The sequence below is a fragment of the Martes martes genome (assembly GCF_963455335.1).
Source record: "Martes martes genome assembly, chromosome: 14".
Lineage (NCBI taxonomy): Eukaryota > Metazoa > Chordata > Mammalia > Carnivora > Mustelidae > Martes > Martes martes.
In genome coordinates, this window is record NC_137902.1 from 14,450,512 (window position 1) to 14,474,688 (window position 24,177).

The 24,177-nt window shown below is 38.6% G+C and overlaps 1 protein-coding gene across 1 annotated transcript in view; it reads right to left on the reverse strand.

Moving 5' to 3' along the window:
• Positions 1–255: 255 nt before the first annotated feature.
• Positions 256–24,177, reverse strand: part of ATRNL1 (attractin like 1) — a gene marked incomplete at its 5' end in the record, with an annotated part of 807,401 nt that continues 783,479 nt past the window's right edge. Inside the window, one exon of the mRNA XM_080822490.1 lies at positions 256–2,909. Coding sequence (XP_080678616.1) covers positions 2,785–2,909 — 125 coding nt within the window. The 3' untranslated portion in view covers positions 256–2,784. The remainder of the gene's footprint in view (positions 2,910–24,177) is intronic.

Here is a 24,177-nt window from a genome sequence, read left to right on the forward strand (position 1 = left end):
GAGCCACCCAGGCACCACCTGCCCCCCACCCCCCACCCCCACGCCCAGGTACATTTTTAAAACTCCATTCTATTTAACAAAATTTTTTAATACTTGGAAGAATAAGAAATCCTAAAATCTAAAGGACATTTCAAAGTTATCCTAAACTGAAAGGTACAGAATTCCACAAAGATAAAGTTTTCAAGAGAATCAGTCATTTAACTGTATACTTCTGGAAGAGGATCTGTATGTATATGTGTGGATTGAATTTAAAAAGTTAAAAAAAGGGGGGGGCATCTAAATTTAAAGTGTTTGGGATATGGGGACAAAAAGAACGTGACACAGATTCCAAGTGAGAATCCCTAAGGTCTTTTCAATCCATTTCACCTGAGGGTGAAGAATTTTACTGCCAGTAAAAAGCTTTGATAATTTGAGAAGATGTTGCATAATTAGTCACAGAGTGAGCAATATTTGGCCTGGAAAGATACAGTATGACTTTAACTTCACATTGCATGATGTCCTGTAATTCTCTAAAATTCAAATTTTCAAGTGTTAGGAACCTAGTGGGATTCGAGGTGGATGAAGCTTGGCAATTTTTTCATAGTAATACTGTTTGCTTGGCCTCTCCAAAAGGACGGCTGAAATAGATTTTACCTACAACTCTCTATGCTTTTGTGTTTTTGTTATATAAGCCTCTCTCATGATAATCATTAGAGAATTAAAACAAATCGGGCCATCATTTTATTTTTAAATGATTATATTTTTGTAGTCATCAGTTTTGTCAATTTATTTCTCCAGGAGAAAAATCAACATTTAAAGGGTCCAAAAAGAAGCTAATAAAATTACTTGATTGTTTTTAGGAGACATTTACAAACTTTGCTCACTTTTTTTTTTTTTTTTTTTTGAGAGAGAGAAAACATCACAGGGAGGCAAAAACAACCAGCTCCACTCCCGCCCCCTCTCCCAAAAAACCCACAGGCTATAGATGAAAGTATTCTAAGAATTAGTCTTATTTTTAATGCATAGAAAATAGCAAAATTATCATGCCAACATAAAGAATATATACTATAATTAGCAAGTGCCTAATTATCAAAACAATGATAGTCATGGCTCGATGCAACCTAGCAATCTTATATACGATGCAACTACCTATTGGTATGGTCATTCCTCTTCTATATTACATTCAGTCCTCATCGAATGAAGCTATGTATAAATGGCATCATGAAATAAACATTGAGTATCACAATAGGGTCATATTCTGCTACTGCACGATCACAGCATGCAAGGAACTATGCATCCATCAGCTGTAAACAGTAAAGTGGTTTACCTTCCAGAAATCCAAAGAACATGAAAAGTACATAGATAGTACTAAACATCAATTATATTGAAATGACTTTCATAGTGAACGAAGCTGTGTTGTATGAGGCAGCTTTGGATATCTCTGTCACTGCTTTCTACACATATCCTGTCATCCCCCTGAGGTGGAGAAAACGTTTCAAACGAGATCTGTTAATGCTACTGAGTTCTAGTGAACTGTTGTCCAAATGAGGACATCAAGGATTCTATGTCCCAACGTGAAAGCGCTTTGAAATCATTTTTCCTTTCTGCCATGATTCGGATGTGTGAATCGTTAAGAATATGCTCAATGTGGGCAGTGATGAACTTATTTTCTAAATTGGAAACTTCCTCTCGTGACATCAACGTGTCCAGGTTAAAAATAAGGGTACTGTAGACATCTACTTGTATTCTAAATGGATAGCTGGTGGGAAGGGCTCTGGATCACGTTAAAACTTGGGAGGTGTCACCTCTAAAATACTTTTCATAATATTTGTAAAGGATAGATAAAAATCGAGCAGCTAGGAGAGGAAGGCCAACAGAAGATGATCCATTCTTACAAAAATGCAGATGGGTCATTTAGGTCTGATCCAATGATTCCTAACCAATTAAAAAAATTACCACAGTAGAGCTGAAGCTTGCACACACTTAAACAACCATTTCAGCTCTCTCCAGGTTCGGTATCGGAGGGTTTTTGGAAGGAGGGGAAACATTGATTGCTGGACAGGTTTTTCCATGCTCTATCAGCTCTGATAATGAGTTAGGCAGTTGGCGTGGATGACAGGAATGTCCTTTTCACTCAGAATTCTAATAAACCTCCTGTGAAGTTGCACACGCCATCCATCCAAATGTGACCAATTGTGGTCTGCGTTCCCATTAGATGGAAAATAGTCACATTCTCAAACCGAGTGTAGACACGATATGGTCATGTGGAATATTTAAATATACTACCTACATCCTACTAAACCAAAATCTTGCTTTTACATTTACAGTGAGATAAAACAGCATTTAAAGCCATTGCAATTTGCTCATTTCCTGTTCATATACAAGTGATCTAAGTTTGCTTATGAGGCAAAAACTGTACAATTCTCATCATCCAGGCATTATAAAATGTCTTTCTTTAAAGTCTTGGGATATAAACAGTTTGGTTTATATGAATTACATATTTTCATCTGCATTAAGAAACAATATACATCTTTTTCCAGCGTAATTTAATGTTATCTACGATAAGCCTAAGAGAGTCGTAAAAACTGACTTTATCGTCCGTGACCATCAATACTGTTACTTTCATAAAAGTCACGAACATTCTCTGGCCACTCGGGTCATTGCCCGTTTGGAGGGAACTGTATGTGAGCCCTGGGACCATACGGAGATTCGCCTCCATAAAAACTGAGGCCACAGACCAGCCTTAATGGAAGTCATTTTACAAAATCGAAACATTTTGGAATATCCAGGAGCAGCTTCTGTTTCTCAGACACAAGTTCCTTGACGTGTTGAGAGGTGGTGTTTTCGATTTCGGACTCCCGAAGTCTTGTCTTTACTATCTGAAGGCTTCTGTTGTGAAATATCTATTAGGGCGCTGGCAATTGCAAGGCCTGTAAGAAGAGGAGAAAATCATTCAAATATTTAGTTAGACCTTTCCGGGAGAGTGACAGTGGTATTTTAGCACCCTGTTTTTTTACTGTTTTATATTTAGTCATCAAACATTTCACTGTTTATTGGAAGTTACCATGTAGCTTGCCCTTTACTTAAAATGTTTCTCAACTGAGACATACGAACGTGACACAGGAAGAAGAACAAGGATCTAACAGTTAATTGACTCTGACTTCAGATGGTCAAATTCAGTGTGTATGACAAAGACATCACTACCAGCTGTGGACAGGACCCCACACCTTAGTTCCCATGTCTGAACACAAGTTTGTTTTAGCTGTACACAGAATTTTCAGGGTTGCTATTATTTTTATGTGTATAGAATAAAAAGCCATTGTATTAATATTTTTTTTCTCCTAGAAATTTTGAGCAGTTTTAGGTTTAAAGAAAAATTGAGCCAATACTGATACATGATTATCAACCAAAGTCCATAGTTTACTCTTTGGGTTCACTCTTTGTATTGTACATTCTAAGGGTTTGGACAAATGCATAAGGTCATATATTCACCATCAGAGTATCACACAGAGTAGTCTCACTGCCTTAAAAATCCCCTGTGCTCTCCCAGTTTATCCCTCCCCTTCCCATGAGCCTCTGATAATCACTGATCCTTTTTAAAAGTCTCCGTAGTGTTTTGCCTTTTCCAGAACGTCATATGGTTGGAATCACTGTGCATAGCCTTTTCAGACGCTTTTATTTCACTTAACAGTACACCTTTAGGGTCCATCATATCTTTTTTGGTTCAATGGTTCATTTCTTTTTGGGATAATATTCCATTGTATGGATGTACCACAGTTTGTTTGTCCATCCCCTTATTGAAGGATATTTTGACTGCATCCAATTTTGGGGAATTATAAATAAGGCAAGCATAAATACCTATGTGCAAGTTTTAATGTAGACGTAAGTTTCCAATTCACAAATACCTAGGAGCATGATCATTAGATCATGTGGTGAGCCTGGCTTTTAGGTTTGAAAGAAACTACCTGTCTTGCACAGGAGCTGTACTATTTTGCATTCCCACCGGCATTTGACAGCGCCTCTATCAGCATTTGGTGGTGGTGGTGTGTGGGATTTTAGCATTCTGATAGGTATGTAACTATATCTCATGGTTGTTTTAATTTGCAATTCCATAATAACAAAAGATGTTAAGCATCTTTTTCATTTGCTTATTTGTCAGATGTACTTTTTTTTTTTGGTGAGGTGTCTGTTCAGATCTTTTACCCTTTTTTATTGAACGGTTTGTTTTCTTATTGTTGAGTTTTAAGACTTAATTAACATTTTAGATACTAGTCCTTTATCGGATATGTGTTTTGCAAATATTTTCTCCAAATCTGTGGCGTGTCTTTTCATTCTCTTTTTTTTCAAGTGCTTTTAAGAAGTAAGAAAACACCCAGGCACAGAGTTGTGTTACGGACAAGTAGACATGGAAGAAAGACAGCTTGATATTTCTTAAAAGTAAGAATAAATCCTGAGTATTATCAGCAGACTATCAGCACGAAAGTGGATCTCTAGTTATCATAGGTCATTTAAAGAATATTGTTTTGTTATGTCATTTTGTCTATTAATTGACAAGAACATTTGGTACAATGTTCATGGATAGTAAAGACTTTCCTAAATTTGTACAAGCAATGGTCCAGCCAGATACTCCGGTTTATCATAGCTATACATGAAGCATTTTAGTTTCTGTTAAGTTAGTTTCATATAATTCTTGAGAAAAACAAAATGTGCCAAGTCACCATATTAAACCAAGAGACCAGCCTGCTTAGTTTAAGGAGGTGACTAAAGGACTTTTGGTTCATTTCCCCATCTCCCAGGTCTTGAAGACTCGACCCTGGGTTGACCTGAACCAAGCCCTGAGCCCTACAGACATCTCCTCAATGCGCTGCTCTTAGAAGAAGGTCTCACTTTGGATCTGAAGCTATGCAAGATGCCACTGAATTATTTTACTCCATAATTGACTCCACGTGGGTCAGTTTTCTCTAGGTAAGCCTCAAATATGATCTGGCAAGAACAGAACTCCAGAGGTCTATGAATAGAAAGAAATGCCGATAGAGGGAAACAGGTAGTGTAAGAGGAGGGTCCACCAGTCTAGTGCACTACTCTAGAAGTCAAGGGACGCCACGTTCAAGGAGTCTGCGGAGAGTACCAAATGGGCCAGCACCGAGGCTGGATGCGAGGACATTAGATTTCCTCGAAGAAGATCTGGATGATGTTTGAGTCACGTCCATACCTAACTGAGGAGGGAAGTCTGAAAGTTAAGCAGGGAATGGGGAGAGAGGAAATGTGAGAACACATAGAGCTGCCATGTTCAAGCCATTTGGCACTGCAAAGAGGTGAGCTGGCACACAGGGAAAGCAACAGGTCAGATGAGATACACGCGAATACAGAGGATCATCTGAGGACATACATTTTTGAAAGGAAAAAGGAGTTTTTATGTACATGTGAAAATAGAAGAGAAGGTACTTGTGGAGAAGAAGAAATTAACAAAGCTAGGGAGGGAAAGGATTAAAAAGTTACAGTAATCACTGCCTAGGCTGATAATCTTAGATATTTGCCTTTTAAGGGCTGCTGTTAAATACCCTGCTCTTTCAGGACATTAAATAAACATTCTGAATTGCTTAGAGATAACGCAAGTTTAAAGGTTCAAAGTTTAAATAAATATTGCTTTCTTGACCTCTGAAGAATACATAGGAACTTCTGAAGTGTCCCACACAGATATTTCTGCTGTAGGAAATAATTACTTTGTTATTTCTCCAAGGGAGGGAGCTGAAGCACATGTTTTGTTGTTGTTGTTTTAAAAAGACTCACAGGCCAGTGTTGTGCTAACAAAAAATTCAGTACAGGCAGACCTTAAGTTTCCACAGATCTCTTGGCATCCTTCTGTCATAATTCACAACCTTCTGTTACTTCATTCCTGGCACCCTCTTTTCCAGAGACAGCCAAATATGACAAAGAATATATGTCTCTTCTAATGTAGACAGAGACCACTTACAGTAATTGCAATGATCACAGCTTCTAAATATGAAATCATGTTATTCATTAAACTACTGCATGACCCAGTCCAAACGAGCTCTGAAACACAATACTTTTCCATTTACATGTGGCTGCAAATGTTGTTTTCCTCACAGAAGATAAAATGTCAGGAGAGAAGCAGTTTGAGTCGCCCAAACAGGAAATTCCTTGCTAATCTGAAACTGCCCCTGTACCTTTGTAATCCAGGCTATTGGAAGTCCCAAGCCAAATTAAAGTGGTGTCTCTCATATTCTGGGTTTGCTAATGATTTGTAAGTTTGGAAACACATTCCATTGAAAATAATAAGTCACAAACCATATTTCAGTCCTCAATTTACAAATAAAATCACAAATCGTGCTCATTTTTAATTAGGCAAATTTTTGTTCTTTCCGATGGAAATAGAACTATCAACTACATTTACAGATTCTGCATAAATGGCACATGCATGTAGGAACCTTGAATTCCTGCAGTGATGTTTAGTGTCCCCCACATGTACCCTCAGAGGAGGCTCCAGGGGCCGCATGCCTGGCTCTCATCCTCCGGAAGGGCCAAACCATGTTTTTCTTTAGATTTAAATTTGGGTCCTTTACAGGACTACACAGCTATAGCATCTCATGAGTCACTTATTTTTTAAAAATAATCTTATAATTTGATTAAGAACGGCATAATGATCATAACAACTGCATGCATGTATGAATCAAATTATTGGGTATATGTTTTTATTACCATTTTTGCATTTCTTTATATTGTACTCTATGGAGAACTCTAACACAACCACCCAGAAATTGCTAGGTCCTCATTCAACCTTCAAGAAGCCCTGAACAGGGGAGTAAACATGAGGAAACAGGTCCTAGTCTTCCCGAAGTGTCTAGTGTGTGGAAGTCCCTTTAAAAAAGAGAGAGAGGTTGAGAAATCAAACTAGTTTCTATCCTTGCCCTTCAGTATACTCTATTGTTGGGAATCTTAGTTGGTAAAAAGAAAAGTTGTCAGTAGCTCTTTAAGAAAACCAATATTTCTGCCCTCTCCTTGCATGAAACATGTGTATGCTGGTGGGAGACTGACTATATAACCAGGCAATAACCAGGCAATAACATGACTCTGGCCCACAAATGCAGCAACCTGCTCAGGAAACCAACCCCTATCTACAATAACCAGACTAGGAAGCGGGCCTGCAGTGGCAGGTTTGCGGGAAGTCAGCCTGCTATCTCTAGTAACAATCCAGGAGGTCAAATATTACCTGGTAACAATGGGTCCCACCTACCAAACTTCATTAATAACTGACAACTTCCCTAATTTTTATCCAAGCTTCCAACTTAGGGCCAACCCAAGAAAGGCAAATATGGACCCCTAACCAATCATCTAGGATGCCCCATGTCTAGTTAACCTGACTCTAGCTTTCCTGTGCCAATAGCTTCCAATCAGGGCATGCTTGAAGTCTTCTCTTTTTTCGACTATATCCCACACATTCGTCTATTTTTAAGCGTCTGCCAAAATGCAAGCACGGAATGTTGGGTGATTCCCTTGCTGGAGCAAGTTCTGAATAAATAGCCTTGCTTGTTATTTCTTTGGTCTTGGTTTATTTTCACAAGGGTGATGAAGAGATAAAGGTAGCTTGAGATCTTTCCTAGGTTGTTTTTTTTCAATGCATCAATAAATAAAAACAACTTAAAAATAATTCATCCATATTGCTCTTTGAGGCTAACCCTTTCTCCTTGTTTAGAGTTCCCTGGGAAATCTGTGCCTGGGGAGAGGTTTCCAGGTGCCGACCCCCCACTCCGGTGCCCATAGTGGAAGCGCTTCTGGCCAACAGGACGCCATGCAGCGGTGCATGCTGCCCGGGGTTTGAGTTCCATTAAAATCAGGTCACTCCAGAAGATCATTTTTCAAAACGTCACACAAATCATCTGATGAAATCCACTTATTGTGTTCTCTGGGCCTAGCATAGTTCCTTGTTATCAAAGCAATACAATTAACCGGGGGAACAATTCATTATTTTAGACTTGTGGTCCAAAGGAATTTCATTTACCGTGTCAAGATGATGCACAGACGCTGCAGGCTGCAGAATTTACATCAAAATATGCCGGCAGATTCAATAAAAATGCTGGGGTTTAAATATTTATTATAAGCTTTACCTTTTTGCACTTCTAGTTTTTAAATACCAGACACGATGACATTTAGGTTATTTAAATATGAATTATAAACCTCATAAGAAAGAAGGTACCATCTTCTGTTTCCTACTCCACCTGCCGAAGCCTCGTGGTGTGGCAAACTAGCTCTTACGAAGGTGGCATGTCACTGGTGGCTGTTCTCGGTCACTTGGGGCTGGGTGAGCTGGGAAGGAAGCAGACTCCTTTGAGACCATGCAGATTTCCTTCAGAACAGGGGCACTATTTAATAGTTACTGGTGTGGACGCCAAGAGCTACCATGGATATTTAGGAAGTAAGTAGAAGATATACCAGAATCAGACCTTTACCCAGATTCTTAGGGGAAAAAAAAACTCCAACGATTTCTTCCTAAAATTAAGAACTTTGTTTCTCAATAAACACCTGCAGACATGCCCTTAAAAAACAAAACAAAACAAAACAAAACAAAACAAAACAAAAACCATAGAAATGACTAACAGCTACATATCTACATGGTAAATACATATATCTTTTTAAACCGCTAAATTTGCAATGAAAACCACCAAGGAGAAACATCAGGGATTGAGTTATCTTTAGTAAAACTCTAGTTTTTCCTAATGGAAGCGAAATGATATTAGTAGACTCTGGCTGTAACAATGTAATCATAAAATTACTGATGTGTGTTTTTTTACAATTATGCAGAACAATTAATAAGTACAGTAATAAAATACTGCACATCAAGTGAAATTGCCTTGGAAAGAACATCCTCTTTATATATAAACATGGCACTTCCATTTTACATTTGAACAAAGCCTCCGAAAAGTCATTCATTTTGAAATGCTCTCCTCCCAAGTCTGTGTAAAAGCAGGCACCACTATATATTTTAATTTTCCAGGAAAACAGCTTCATTAGGCGTGAAAGGTTAATTGCAGGTTTAAGTGGAGCTCAGGGAATGGTGCAGGGTCTGCAGTGAATTACACAGTCTGCTTTAGGACGACTTGAATGAGTGCTGTAAACTGTTTGCCCTGCTGAAATGTTTTACTACCTCATTTACTATCTGTCTTCTTTTACGGCTTGTATTTGTAGTTCTTCTAAACCTTTAATGGCTACAGTTTTATTTCACTGTAATCAGATTTAAATGGAAATACCATGCTGGGATGTTTAAATGTTTTCCCTCTGATTGTATACAGCTACATACTACTGATCAGAGTCCTGGCTATCCTTCACATGATTAAGAAAGTGACTTTGGGAAACTTTGATGTTACCTAGACTGTAGCTATTGTGCAGACTTAATTTAACATTCAGTGTGGCCATCCTTGCCAATATGCAACTAGGGCTGGATGCATAATTAGAAAATATGCATTTCCATTTTAATTTATCTGTTGGAAGGCCAGTGCAACTGAAGTCATTATTAGGCAGAACTCCAAAGGTTACATTGTTGAACCAAAATTGAAATGCTTCAAGTACTGAAAACACTGGAATGACAAATGGACTAGTCATATTTGTCTGAGAGTTTAAAGAAATGTTTCCCTTCACCTACTAAAAACCAGTGACAACTATAGATGTCAGTGTTTAAATACAAATCGTAAATGTATTCTGATTATACAATTTTGGTTGGCCTTTAACACATCATGATATTTTAAAATTTCATTTAAAGACACACCGTGCAAGTTTTATGAAATATAATCCTACCCCAGCACCACAGATGCCACCTTCTGTAACATTGCTAAGTTCTCTCTAAATTGTATATGGATTGTTCTCTGATTGGTTGGAATGTGCTGAGTAAATCATGGTCATTACTATCTCAAGTCATGGTTTAATGCAAATCCTCATGCTTTCTTAACAAGTAAAGTTTCTTTTCGATGTTAACAGTTCTAATTTTAATTACATAGTAAAAAATCTTACTAATTCATTTAAAATATTTAGTGTTTTTTTTTTTTTTTTAAGAGTCACGGACATTAGAAGAGTCAGCCTTGTAGCTACCCTTCCACATTGTTAAGTAAATTTCCAATTGAGAATTCCCTCACCCTAAGCCACCTGGGGAAATATTTTCTGGTATTTTCTTCCTTCATTTAAAGGAATCTGATATATGATAATTCTTTATTTTAAGCCCTAATCATCTTTAAATTAATTTAAGTGCTTTCTGATCATCCACTGGAAAAATCAAACCATGGTAATACTGTAATAATGGTAATATTTTATTTTCCATTAGGTCGAGACATTGTATTTCAGCATTTCTAGTAGTGAAATGTCATTGGTTGCTTTAAATTAAATGAGATTATGTGTGAAAATATTTATAAAGTCCTATACAAAGGTAATTAATAATTTTAATAACTAAACAATCAGTTACTACGACTACTAGTAAGAAATCAATCAAATTATGAATGTCCAGAAAACTCCAAAGCCCTCAAATATCAAGAAAGTGTTTGAAGAGTAAATCACTTAACTATTATTTCTTGAGTGTCTACTATATATGTCAGGCACTGCACTGAGTCCCTAAGAATTTAGCAATGGATAAGACAGACAAGACATAAAAGATTCGATATCCCATGGAACTTCCATTATAGTGGATCAAGCTTTTGTTTTCTTTTGACAAAGTTATTGTGAAGATTAAATGTGAAGTGCTTAGGAAAAGTACCTGGTACCTAAGTGCTCAAAAATGTCATCATCACCATCACCATCATCACCATCACCATCACCATCACCATCACCATCATCACCATCACCATCATCACTAAGTGAGAAGTCTGCAGTCAAGTAGGGAGCAGTTGACAAAACACAGAGCACTCAAGACTTTGCTTCTGTCCTTTAATAGCATTCATTCATTCACCCAACAGCTAGTGTGCCTACTGTGTGGGATGCCAAATAAGGAACACAGATAGAAAGGGGGACTCAAAGACTTGTGGATGGCATCAATTTAGAGCAACATTGTCAGTGAGGTGGTACTGTGTTCAGTCCTCAAACCAGAATTATTCTGATGCCTTGGATAACCAAAATGAGAACTTGTTCATAGAGATACAGATGACTTATGTGTGTTGCTACTCGTAATAGAATATGAAAATAATTGAAAGTGGAAATGGCAAAATAGAGGAAGGGCAATATGCAACAGAGGAAGCATTGTTTATATTAATATTGCTGTATTATTGGAAAAACTACTAATAATTAACCTTTATCCACTTTCTAGGGTTTAAAAAAATGCTTTCCCACTGATAATCTAGGTTGTTTCTCGAGTCTATTTGGCTGAAGTGGGTCAGGAAGCTCATTGTATCCCCTCTTCACTGATGGCCAAATAGGCACAGAGTGATGAAACACCCAGTTCAGGGCCACGCAGCTGGCGCTGGGGGGGGCACCTGAACTCAGGCCTCCAGATCCTTTGACTTGAACTCTGCTCACTTCATACCATTAGAAGGAAATTGGTACTTAGTACAAATGAGTAAAACATGATATTGAGCCAAAGGCGGGGGGGGGGGGGTGGAACCCAACATTCAAAAATTGGTAGAGGTATAAAATCAGTGAAGGTCAAAGGCATTAATTAATGTTGATGGTAATAAAAATAATAGCAATACTATATTTTTTAAAAAAATCCCTATTCTGTTAACATTGACTGAATGCTTACTAATGCAGACATTGCCCTCAGCACTGGATGCGTATCATTTTATCCATTTATGCAAATAGGAGCAGACGACAGTGTAGCTTCAACTGAAAAACCTGTGTTGACGTTTATTTATGTAGCTAGCATGGTTGAGGTGGCTGTTGTCAAAGAGTCATTATCAAATAGCACGAAGCCAGGGCAACAATACAAGCCCTCCTAGGTTTGCTAAGAATCACACAGAGATAAATTCTATGAAGTAAGGCCCAAAGCATGAGGGAAAAAAATGTAGAGGGGAGACCTCTGGGGTGGGTGTGGAGGTCAAAGATTCCCAGGCGAGGTAGTTTCTGAGCTGAGGTGTGAAAGATGAGCAAGGACTATTCGGGAGAAAAGGCCTGGCCTGAGCACTGGGGTGTATTCGGGCTACAGGGAACTAACGCTTCGCCAGCGCCAAGGGCAAGGGCATTTGAAACTTTTGGACATTTGCTCTGGGTGGAGCACAGGTGCGAACAGGAGAAGAGTGAGAAGGGAGAGAGGGAAGCAGAAAGGAGTCCACGAGACAGCCCCAGGTGCCAAACGTGGAAACAGATGTTCCATCTGCAAGCCGGAGAGAGCCACGGGATGATTTTAAGGAGTGGAAAGGCATCACCGTATGTTGATTTCAAAGAGACACTCCTAATGGTAGCTCAGATGGATGGGAGTTGGGGTAAGGCTAAGATAACTATAACCAGATAAGAAAACGGCAATAAAGAGAGGGAAAAATGATGAACAGCACAGATGTTTTAGGAGAGATTAATACGGGAGATGAAAAATAGGGAGTGATCTAGAACAACTCCCAGCTTGCTGGCTTGAACACCCAAGTGCATACAAATGTTATTCACTGGTATGTGAAGGAGGGACAGAATCGCCACGGTAGATGGCGGATCATCTGTTCTGTTCTGGACGTACTGAGTTCAGCGATCTGTGGGACATCTCGGGGGGGGGGGGGTGTCTAGCTAGATATGCCAGTGGGAAGCTCAGAAATAAAGTCTAGCCCAGAGATAACCAGGGTGTTCTGCATGGATGGAAACTGAAGGCTTTGTAAGTATAGGTAAGTAATGCTAGGTGTTGTAATAGTTAAAGCCTGACATCTCAGTGGCTCACCATGTTAGTTCATTTCTCACTTTGTAAAAGTCCCAGATGAGTATCCTGATTGGTGTCAGGACATGCGTGGGGGAAGGACGGGGGAGTGAGTGCAGGCTCTGTCCTAGGTAGTAACTCAGGGCCCCGGGCTGACGGTGACTCTGCCATCTCCAGCTGGGCTTCCACGAGTGCCTGGAGCATGGACATCTAGGTGGCAGCTGGGAGACAAGAAGGTAGAGAAGCTCATGGTACTGCCTCAATGCCATTAGCAAGTCCTCCTCTGCAGAAACGACTCTCCGCTAGCGGAGGGAGGGGCAGATCTTGGGTGGGAAGCCGGCAATCTCTGCCACCAGGTGGAGGAGGCTGCCCTTGGTAGGAAGAAGAGAGTAAGAAGAAGGTAAGCCCGAGAGGAGAGGACTGGCAATGGTGGAGGGGAGCCCACGGGAAGACAGACCACCCGGAGAGGCAGGAGAAAGGCAGAACTGAGACTGTCACAAGACTCTAAGACTAGTCAGGGGCTAGTTCTAACCTGTGGGTCCCGTTTCTGTTTGTAACAAATAGCCACAAAATTCCATGACAACTATAAGCCAGCTGAGTGTGTGGCTTCCAAGCTTTTCTTGATCTGAAATTCGGAACGTCCCTTGAGAGGTTTCTCTTGGAAGGAAGTTGGAGTCGGTGGTTCCTAAGGTCACTCTGGCTCTCTAGATTTATGGCTGCAGCTGCCTTTCTTCAGCAGGCCTGCAGCAAGGACCCGGACCCCGCTGCAGGCTTCCTCTCTTGTACAGGCTCTCAAGGGCAGCAGAGCGGGCTGCCACGAGCATGACTGCAGAGTCCGGGGACTGGCTGGGTCCAAGGACTTCCTTGCTGGAGATGAGCATTTGTTCCTGCTGCCTATGGACTCATGAAGGCCTGGACATACTTCTACCAGAGTGAGAACCACACCGGTAACAGTAGGTATGGTCTATACTTCCTGGTAGTTGTGGTTTCCGTGATGCCAAGAACACCAACCAAGACCTGGTTCTAAGTTTCATATCAGAGAAATAAGGAGGATGCATGGTGTCAAAGACCAGGCTGGGATTAACATTATGTCTAGCAATCTCTGGACAACTGAATAGATTATTTTTTAAATTAATTTTCTAACTCTTCATGTTATAATAGAATTTTGCATTTTTAACTCTGCCTACCCCCAAGACTGGGAGCACTTAAAATATAAGAGCTATGTTTTTATTCACCTTTATATCCCCATGCTTAGTCTAAAATAGGTAGGCAACAACTACACTTGAATGAGGAGTAAATGCAATATTGTCATTCTGTATGCTGCTAAAGAACTGAATTCTGATTAGAGGTCTTGGTGTTATTTTATCTGGAAGGTATTCGGAAATAGAGGCTGGCCTCCTTCTTTTCTCTCTCCCTGTGCTTAGCTGCAAAGAAGACAGTGAGTGGAGCATGGGAATAATGCAGGGCAGGGAGGGACCACCAGAGCAGCAGTGCACCTATAAACAGTCTCTTGTCCTAAAGGGGATCGAGGGGAGAGTCTCCTGCATGGTCCCATTGTGCTCCCCTGAAGGCCTGAACGTGCTTATGTCCAGACAGTGAGAGCTACACCAGTGAGCATCTGGCCCAGTATCTTGGTCAACATGGTCTATAAACAGGTTTTAATATCTGTGGCTGTGTGTACAATATTGATGAAAAATTGAAACAGCTGCCACACTTGCTTGGCAGCAAAGCATTAGCAATTCAGCTCTCCCTAAATGTCTTTGGAGAGACTGAGAATTTTAAATCAACTCGGGAAGCCCCATCGTAAGCTTCTTTCAGTTCCCGAATGAACCACTTCCCAAAAGGAAAAATCAGTTCACCTTTCAAGTTCTGATCTCTCTCTGGAGATCTGTGCAAAGTTAGAGCCAACACAAAAAACACAAATAATTTTCTGAGCTCTGATATCTATTTATAAGGAACTAGATTATAATTTTCAGTCAAGGTTAAACAGTGTTGGTGTGCTGTGAATCACTGCTTTCCACAGCATTTATATAAGAATATATGAGAGTACAGTAGACAGCCTCAAGCTTAAATACCACATAGTGCCTATGGACCACACTGACTATTAAAAGACAAGCCATCAACTTAAAAAAAATGAAGTTTAGTATTGTCCAAGGTGATGTTTCTGCTCCCCTAAATTCATAGCTGTCAATTTATGCCTTCCATTTAAAACTTTCAGATCATAGCAAAAATGGGAGGGGAAAAAAAGCAAGATAAAATTATGCAAATCCTCACTGCTAGCCATTTAGATAAAATGGAAGGGAAAAATGCTATACAGAATCATGATTTTTCCATTAATATTATTATAAATTGCTTAGACCTTACCGAAAGTTATTACAGATAACTTAATGGCCAAAGGCATTTTAACAAAAACAGATGTGTCTGTAACTAAATTGATCCTTGATAAATCTCCTCTGCTGAGGCGAAGGCAGTATAGTCGGACAGTGTATTTCCCAAAAAAGACTCCAAACCATGCCTCTGATGTTTGCTAAGTGATCCAAGACCCCAGATAGTACACATTCTCTCCAGTAATTCAAAACAGGGACTTTGGGGAAGTAGTTTGTTTAAATGACCTCCTTTAATCTAACAGAAAATAGTATAAAAGAAACCTTCATTCTCTGAAGCAATTTTGAGAATCCGACTGAGCAAGTCCCATAAAGGCTGACCCTTCTGAGTGAAAAAAGTGTCATTTTGCCCCACTTTGCCTTTGGAAACAATCAAAGTGTCCCCTGAGCTACTGTAAATCGAGAAGTGTTACAAAGAGTCAGCACTAGCGGGAACCTTTCAAACTCTATGGGCAGGTAAATCATAGAGGGAGCAGATTTCAGAATGATCTGGAACTTTCTGATGTTATATCCAGGGGGATAAACATGGTCCTGCATTCATTCCAAGGTATCTGTAGACACAAAAAGGACTCCCATACATTGTTCTACAATCTCTGACTATAGTTTCCTAAATATCCAAATATATTTGGTAATCATAGCTTCTTCACAGGGTAGCAATGAAATGGGTTAAGAGATGGATGGAGACAGAAATTGGTATTCGTACACGTCATTACAGAGGGCCCACTGGAGAGAGGGTCAGAACGGCATTCGCGGGAGAGATGGAAGACTTTGTCTTCTTCATCAGGCGTATTCACTTTGGATTTTATCTACCTACTTTCAGTAAGTGCCTTAGCTGGCAGGGAGATGAAAAAACTTGCTTTCAGGTCAATAAAGGAAATCTCTTATGATCAATGGTTGATTAGAACAGGATCTTCTGAGCAGCAGGCTCTGAGCTGCATTCTGTAAAGGGTTTTCAAATTAGTCTTACTCTGAGGTCTGGGCAAGGGGCCAGTTCACCATCCAGCTGCTGCTGACTTTCAGCCCGATGGTTGATGAGTTCTCATAATTAGAGGAAAAGCGTTTTTTTGTTTTGTTTTGTTTTAATAAAGAAAAGAAACTTGCATTTTAGAGGAATTAAATCTAAGAAAGTATAGAAGTATAGTAGAACTACGGTGCTATCTGGTTTTAAAAAAATATTTATGTTTCAAGACGCACAGATCAATGGAACAGGATAGAGAGCCCAGAAATAAACCCATGCATATATGGTCAATTAATCTATGACAAAGGGCAGGAGAATATACAATGGGAAGAGACAGTCTCTTTAATAAATGGTGTTGGGAAAACTCGACAGCTACATGCAAAAAATGAAAGTGGACCACTTATACCACACACAGAAATAAACTCAAAGTGGATTAAAGATCCAAACGTTGAGACCTGAAGCCATAAAACTCCTGAAAGAAAACATAGGCAGTAATCTCTTGGACACTGGTCTTAGTAAGATATCTAGGGCTATGTCTCCTCAGGCAAGGGGAACAAAAACAAAAATCCACCACTGGGACTACACCAAAATGAAAAGGTTTTGCACAACAAAGGAAACCATCAACAAAACAAAACGGTAACCCACTGAATGGGAGATGTTTGCAGATGATATAACTGATACAGGGCTAATATCCAAAATACATAAAGAACCTACGCAATTCAACACCAAAACCAACAACAACAAAAACATAATCTGATTAAAAAATGGGCAAAGGATAGGAATAGACATTTTTCCAAAGAAGACATACAGAAAGCCAACAGACATATGAGAAGACATTCGACATCACTCATCATCAGGGAAATGCAAGCCAAAAACCACAATGAAATATCACCTCATATCAGTCAGAATGCTAGCATCAAAAAGACAAGAAACAACAAATATTGGCAAGGATGTTAAGCAAAGGGAACCCTTGTGCACTGTTGGTAGGAATGTAAATTGGTGCAGCTACTACGGAAAACAGTATGAAGATAACTCAAAAAAATAAAAATAGAAATACCATATGATCCGACAATCCCAATTCTGATATATGTGTCCAAAGGAAAAGAAAACACTAACCCCAAAAGATAAAAGCACCCCTCTATTTAATGCAGTATCATTTACAATACCTAAGATATGGAAACAACCTAAGTATCCATTGATAAATGAATGAATAAAGATGATATGAAACTATATACTGGACTACTGGAATATAATGGAATATTACTCGGCCATAAAAACAGAATGAGATCTTGCCCATTGTGACCACATAGATGGACCTCAATGGTGATACATAAAGTTGAAATAACTCAGACAGGGAAAGACAAATACCATATGATTTCACTTACACATGGAATCTAAAAAACAAAACAAACAAACAAATACCAGAAACGGACTCATAAAGATGGAAAACAAATTGGTGGTTGCTAGAGGGGAAGGGAAGTGGAGGGAGGGGTAAAATAGATGAAGGGGATTACGAGGTACGATCTTCCAGTTATAAAATAAACATGAAAAAGATAGCATAGAGAATATGGTATATAACACTGTAATAATGTATCATGACAGAGGGTAACCATACCTATTGTGGCGAGCACTGAGCAATATACAGAGTTGTCGGAACACTATGTTGTACACCTGAAACTAATATAATATTGTATGCCAACTACACTGCAATAATAAAAATTTTAAAAAGGTTCACACACACACACACACACACACACACACAAAAGTATACATATATCATCAGATTTTGTTTTATATTCCTTACTCCAAATCCTTACTTTTTTTTTTTTTTAATTCTCCCAAAACCCTCACTTATTAGAGCTGGACAATGTAGATTAAAAATTTTATTTACAAAGGTGCTTAAGACTTGCCCTTGAACAATGTAAAGGAGATACTGAAAGGCAACTATAAGTGACTTATTTATAATTAAGTACATTTAGTCTCCCTTGCTTTTACAATTTTTTTTTTGTGAAAGACTACGTTTTAAACACATTTGGACAAACAAGGATTGCAATAATCAGAACAAATGCACATGCCCTATGAATAGCTGCAGATTTTAATGAATTACATTTCATTCCCGTTTCACTTTCCAGAGGTGAAAATGGCCAATGAGCTGTTTTTATTTCTTTGGTCAAATACTAATCAAGAAAAGAGAAGGTAGAGCAGAAAGTACTGACCTTGAGTCAATAAGCCACAATGTCAAAGAACTACCCAATATTTGTAGAAAACTAGGATAATCTGCAAAGGATGGAAAGTGAGTGTACAAAGTAGCAGATCCTAAGGCTCAGGGACACCATGTCCAAAGTCCATCAAGCATTACGCCTAGCTGCATACCACAGAGCCTTCTTTGCAGGGGATTATAAAAAGTGTTATCTGCAAGAAAATATTGGGTGAGCTGCCTGAGACAAAATATGGCTGTCTTTGTACAGAAATGACTCGTATGGCCAGAACTGACCCAGCTGAATAAGGAACTAAACCAATTATACCCAAAATTTAATTTTAATTCAAAGCAACAATTAAATTGTGGGTGGCAGAATAGCCTGGCTGTTGGGCTGAGCCATTCAGATTGGTTTACAGTTACGGTGGCCTCGATGGCATGTCTAGACCATGTCTTGAACTCTGTGATCCAACATGCAGAGTTGATACACTGTAATTCTGAACACGAGCTATATTTAGAAGCGCAATTAAACGTGCACAGGCATCTTAGGATCAGAAATCTCCTATATCTCTAGAACTACTGTGAGATGAAATAAATTATTGACTCACTGTAGCTGATGTGGAAAAAGACTGGTGCAGAAGAAGGACACAAGGCATCGGATACCTCCTGAAGATCCTTTTAAAATACGGAGCGCGGGTATTCGAGTGCGCATTGGACAGAGTTCATCATTCAGAGTCATGTGCCCTGAAGCCAGGTCCATGAGGAGACACTTGCTCAACTTCTTAACATGAGCAGTACTTTAATACGAAAGGATCTGTACCCTATTCTGTGAGAGGACTTGGGAACTACACCACAAACCTCACAAAGACGCTTTTCCACAGATTACTTAACCTTTCTCAAACGTTTATATTAGACTGACATTTGAAAAGAGAAAAAATATATTTTTATATACCAAAGCAGTCTGTTCCTCTCTCCATCTTTAACATATTGACATGTGTTTTGTTCTAGTATTAACTCAAAATTAGCTTTGAGATAAAAGTTCATATTAATTATCCCATAATGTAGTCTAATCACTGCTGACATTTTGGAAGGTGGTAAGGTAGCCAAGATATACTGAAAAAGTGGGTGAAAATATTTCATGTGTTCATCACAGGAAGCCTACAGTGCTTCTCCATGAGCTCATTTTGTCCTAAAGTGAACCCAACAGGGACAACTATTGCAAGCAGGATGAAAGGACCTAGTCAAGCATAGACTCCTTCAGACTTGCTACTTTTCTGGCTCCTAGATGATGAGCCAAAAAGATTTTGGACATATTTCAGCTTTAATCTCATTATTTTATTGATTCTTATGACTTTGGTGTAACACAAAAATCAGATCGAATGTGTCAAAGATTTATGTTTTAGATTTCTCTTCCTCAATTTAAATGATTAACCCTACAATTAGTGAACATTAAATCTAATCAGGCACTGCCTTTTGAATTCAGTAAATGTTGCAAACTTTAGTATTAAAAAAAAGATACTTTTATTATACAAAAAATTCCTAAATCCCAGTATGAAATATATGTGAACACACTTAGCATCAACAAAATTTTTCCTTTTTAAAAATGTGAGCCTAAATTAGCCCCTATAGTTTATTAGTCAGAACAGAAGTTGAAATTTCTCCTTGTTGAACAGAGTGAAAATCGAGCACAATGCAGTTACAACACAAACGCAAATGAAAATACTGATTTTTATTCTCTCTTGTTCTTCAGGGAAGGATTTGACAAAATGGGGTTCTCAGGATGGTTATGTTGAAGAACACAAGGATTCAGTGAGTTTGGTAATGCCTTTGTTTCTTATAATCCTGTTGAAGAAAATTTAGGCATTGTTACAAGTACGAAAGAATCAAGCTTACAGGACAGATTTCTAAGATCATTCTTAAAATCTGATCCTTCCAATAAGGATGCTTTACACACACACACACACACACACACACACACTCATGCACACACACTTATGGAGTATTAGATTAAGCCCTAAGAACCAACAAATTGCAAAATATTCTATTACATTTATACTGGTACCCTTTTTATTATCCATATGAACAGACTAAGCAAAGTACTCCCTTATTTAAAAAACAACAACAACAAAACAATACTGTTTTAGTTCTGGTTTGATGAGAATTTCAAACAAGGAAAAAGGTAAGACAGTGAGCATCAGAAACTGAATTTGGGGCCCTTGGTTTGGGATAATTAACTAATCAATAGACAATTCTCCTTCTCGGGGACACATAGGGCCAGACATTTATTAAGGAACTTTTCAGAGTTTCATACAAGGTAATTAATACAGGCTTCAATATAGAAAATTACTTTTTAATGACTTTCTGTTCAAGTTACATGAATTTTATGTAAGGAAAGGCTTATGAAGTCTAAGGCTTTCTTTCTACCCAGGTTATTAAAATTTGTATTTGAATATAGTTCCTTTCATTAACATTAAATCAGTTAGCTTTAATTTATGAAAAAGGACTGCTAAGTTTTACAATAGTTTGAACAGCTTTAATTTGCATTCATGAAAAAACACAATAAATTAATTTGCTACTTGGAAAGAATTTGACAAATGCATTAATCATGAAGAAACCGAATTCGGTTTTCTTTACTCTTTCTCACAAAGATAGATGTAAGATAAGAGACTACCGATTTAACCTTCTTTCAGCAGAATGAGATGTCATGATAATAATGGGGATATTCAGAGAACCAGAGAATTTTAGAGCTGGAAGGAATCTTAGAAATTTCCTGGTTTAACATATAGGGAAAGAACAGGTCAGTGTCCCAAACTGTCGGGGGGGTGGGGTGGAGTAGTGGAGGGGGATTATTTCATTTTCTCCATTGGAAAACACAGAAAAATCAGAATTATTCAAGGACTAATTTGGCATTTAAATAACTTCAGTTCCACCTGAACCCTGCTGCTTCTGATCCCTGCAGTTTGAGACTACAGTTTGAGCTCAGAGATGATGCCGAATCATAACACGAAACACTTACTGCAGAACTTAGATTTTTAAGCAATAGCATGAAAATAGCACTCAGACTGTTCCTGACACCCCCATTGTGCATTGATGTTTTTGACAAGTCAATGAAATACTGTCAAATACATTTACAAATTTGTATCACTGTGAATAGGTTTGGATAAAGGAACATTCAACAGTCGTATACTGTGTTGCAAATATTTCTCTAATTTTGCTATTTGTCTTTTTACTTTATTTTTCTCTTAGCATCAAACTTGCTTTCATATGTAGTTCAAGTTACAGATGATCTTTATGACTCGTATATTTTTGTGCTACTTGGAAGAGCCTTCCTTACTTAAGACCATAATAAGGTGTTCTCATGTTTTCTCCTATTGCTTTATTTTTTATTTTTTATTATTATTATTTTTAAATTTATTTATTTATTTATTTAGAAAAAGAGAGAAAGAGAGCACTCATGCAGGAGCGGTGAAAAGGACAGAGAGGGAGGAAGAGGGATCCCGGGACTCAGATCATGACCTGAGCTAAAATCAAGAGCCCAATGCTCAACTGACAGCCACACAGGTACCCCAATTGTTTTTTTGTTTTATAATTTAAATTTTTTGTATTATAAGAAAATACAAAAGAAGTTGCTGAAGGCAACAGCGATCACAATATTCTTAGCAAATGTTCAAACTTTATCAATCACTGTTGAATTAATGCAATTCTAATTTTTGATCTACTACATACATATAATATATGTGGGCATGTGTATGTATGAGACATTGCTGGGTTGCATGAAGATGTGCATATAATAATTTACATAATTTAAATCATGGGACCACTTCATCATCACTAGAAGGATTTTAATCCTTAAGTAAAGACTCTGATCAAAAAAGACTGTAAGTGCCTACAGAATGATCTTAACAAAAAATTGAATCGCTCTTTGTAATTCAAACATTACACTAAATTATGGAAATGATTCTTATTCTCCCTTTACTGTGGGGTAAAGAACATGAATATCTTAAGGATAGCAAAAAAATAACCCATGAGCCCACTTATTACACGAGTTGTATTTTCCTTATGCTAAAAATACTAAATTAGTTTTGCTCTTTTAGGTCTTTGTGTCTATAGAAGTAAATCTAAATTTTTTCTTTTAACTTACAATTTGTTTTTTCTATATGTTATTCTTTATATGAAAGATATTGCCTTACTTCTTATTTTCTTATTAATATAAAAATTTTAAAACCTGTTCTTATAATACCACATATGCCAGCCTGGAAAAGAGAATTTTTTTTGCCAGAGATAATCCTGACTACTAAGAAAGAATATTGTCAGAGTGCCAGGGTGGCTCAGTTGGTTAAGGGTCCAACTCTTGATTTGGGCTCAGGTCATGATCTCAGGGTCATGGGCACTAGCCCCATATCTGGCTCCTTGCTCAGCAGAGAGTCTGCTTGAGATTCTCTCTCCCTCTCCCTCTGCCCACCCCTCCCAACACTGCTCTCTCATGCTCTTTAAAATAAATAAATCTTTAAAAAAAGAAAGAATATTATCTAGATTATTTATGTATATAAAGGGATCATGTTATTTTATGTTAAAGTATACTTAATATTGATTGGCTATTTATCTTCAGAAAATTTTAACATTAAATTTTAAAGATTTATTTATTATTTTAGAGAGAGAGAGAGGGTGCACACACGTCCGTGTACACTGGGGGGAGGGGCAGAGGGAGAGGGAGAGAGGAGCTCAAGCAGACTCCCTGCTGAGCAAGGAGCCAGACATGGGGCTAGTGCCCATGACCCTGAGATCATGACCTGAGCCAAAATCAAGAGTTGCTGCTCAACCAACGGCACCACCCAGGCACCCCTTACATTAAATCAAATTTTAGCCAAATGATTACAGAAAAACTACTTCTGATTCTGGTTTCCTCAGTAAAACATACAAATCCCAGTTGACAAATTATGGTGTTTCTCTCTAAAAAATAAGGATTAGAACAAAAATATTTTCCCAAAGACAGGCCACGCTAAACTGCTTAAGTATATCCACAGACCTTTTTCATTTCAACAAAATCTTAGTGCCAAAATGAGAGCGAGCACGTAGGGCTCGGTTCAGGGACGGCTCAGGCCCTCATTCAGCACGTGTTGACGGGCACCCGTCAGTAATGAGGCTGGCAGGAGCCTCGTCAGCTGAGCAAACCTGCCCCAGCCCCACGGCTCGAGGTGAGTCAGAATCACTGGGGTAGGGAAGCGGGCTAAGGTTTGAGAAACATTTTCACTCATAGGTTTGAAACACAGAAAGTTTTGGTTAACCCTGCCTGAATTTCCACAATATTCAAGTTCATCTGTTTTTATTTTACAATGTTTGAAAATACACAGTTATAAAAAGGTTACTAAATTTAAGGTTATTCCCTTTCGAAATCAGGAGATTCACCAATATTTTATATTGAGACCACTTTTTAGGAAATCAGCCACTGCGTGAAGATTATTCATGTTCTATTTCTTCTGGTATTGATACTAGGTACACTTACGCGGCACCTGCTACCTGATGCTCTCTAACCATAAAGGACAGCATAAAGGTAAATGAGGAATGTATTCTCAAACTGTGGACCAGTGAAACCTGGAAACATGGGAGGAGGAGGGAAAAGAATGAAAGTGCCTTGACTTAAAACATATTGAGGGGCACCTGGCTGGCTCAGTTGGTTAAGCATCTGCCTTCTGCTCAGGTTATGATCCCAGAGTCCTTAGATCGATGGAGCCCTGCATCAGGCTGTCTGCTCAGTGGGGAGCCTGCTTCTCCCTCTCCCTCTGCACTTACCTGACCCCCATTGTGCTCTCTCTCTCTTAAATAAACAAAATCT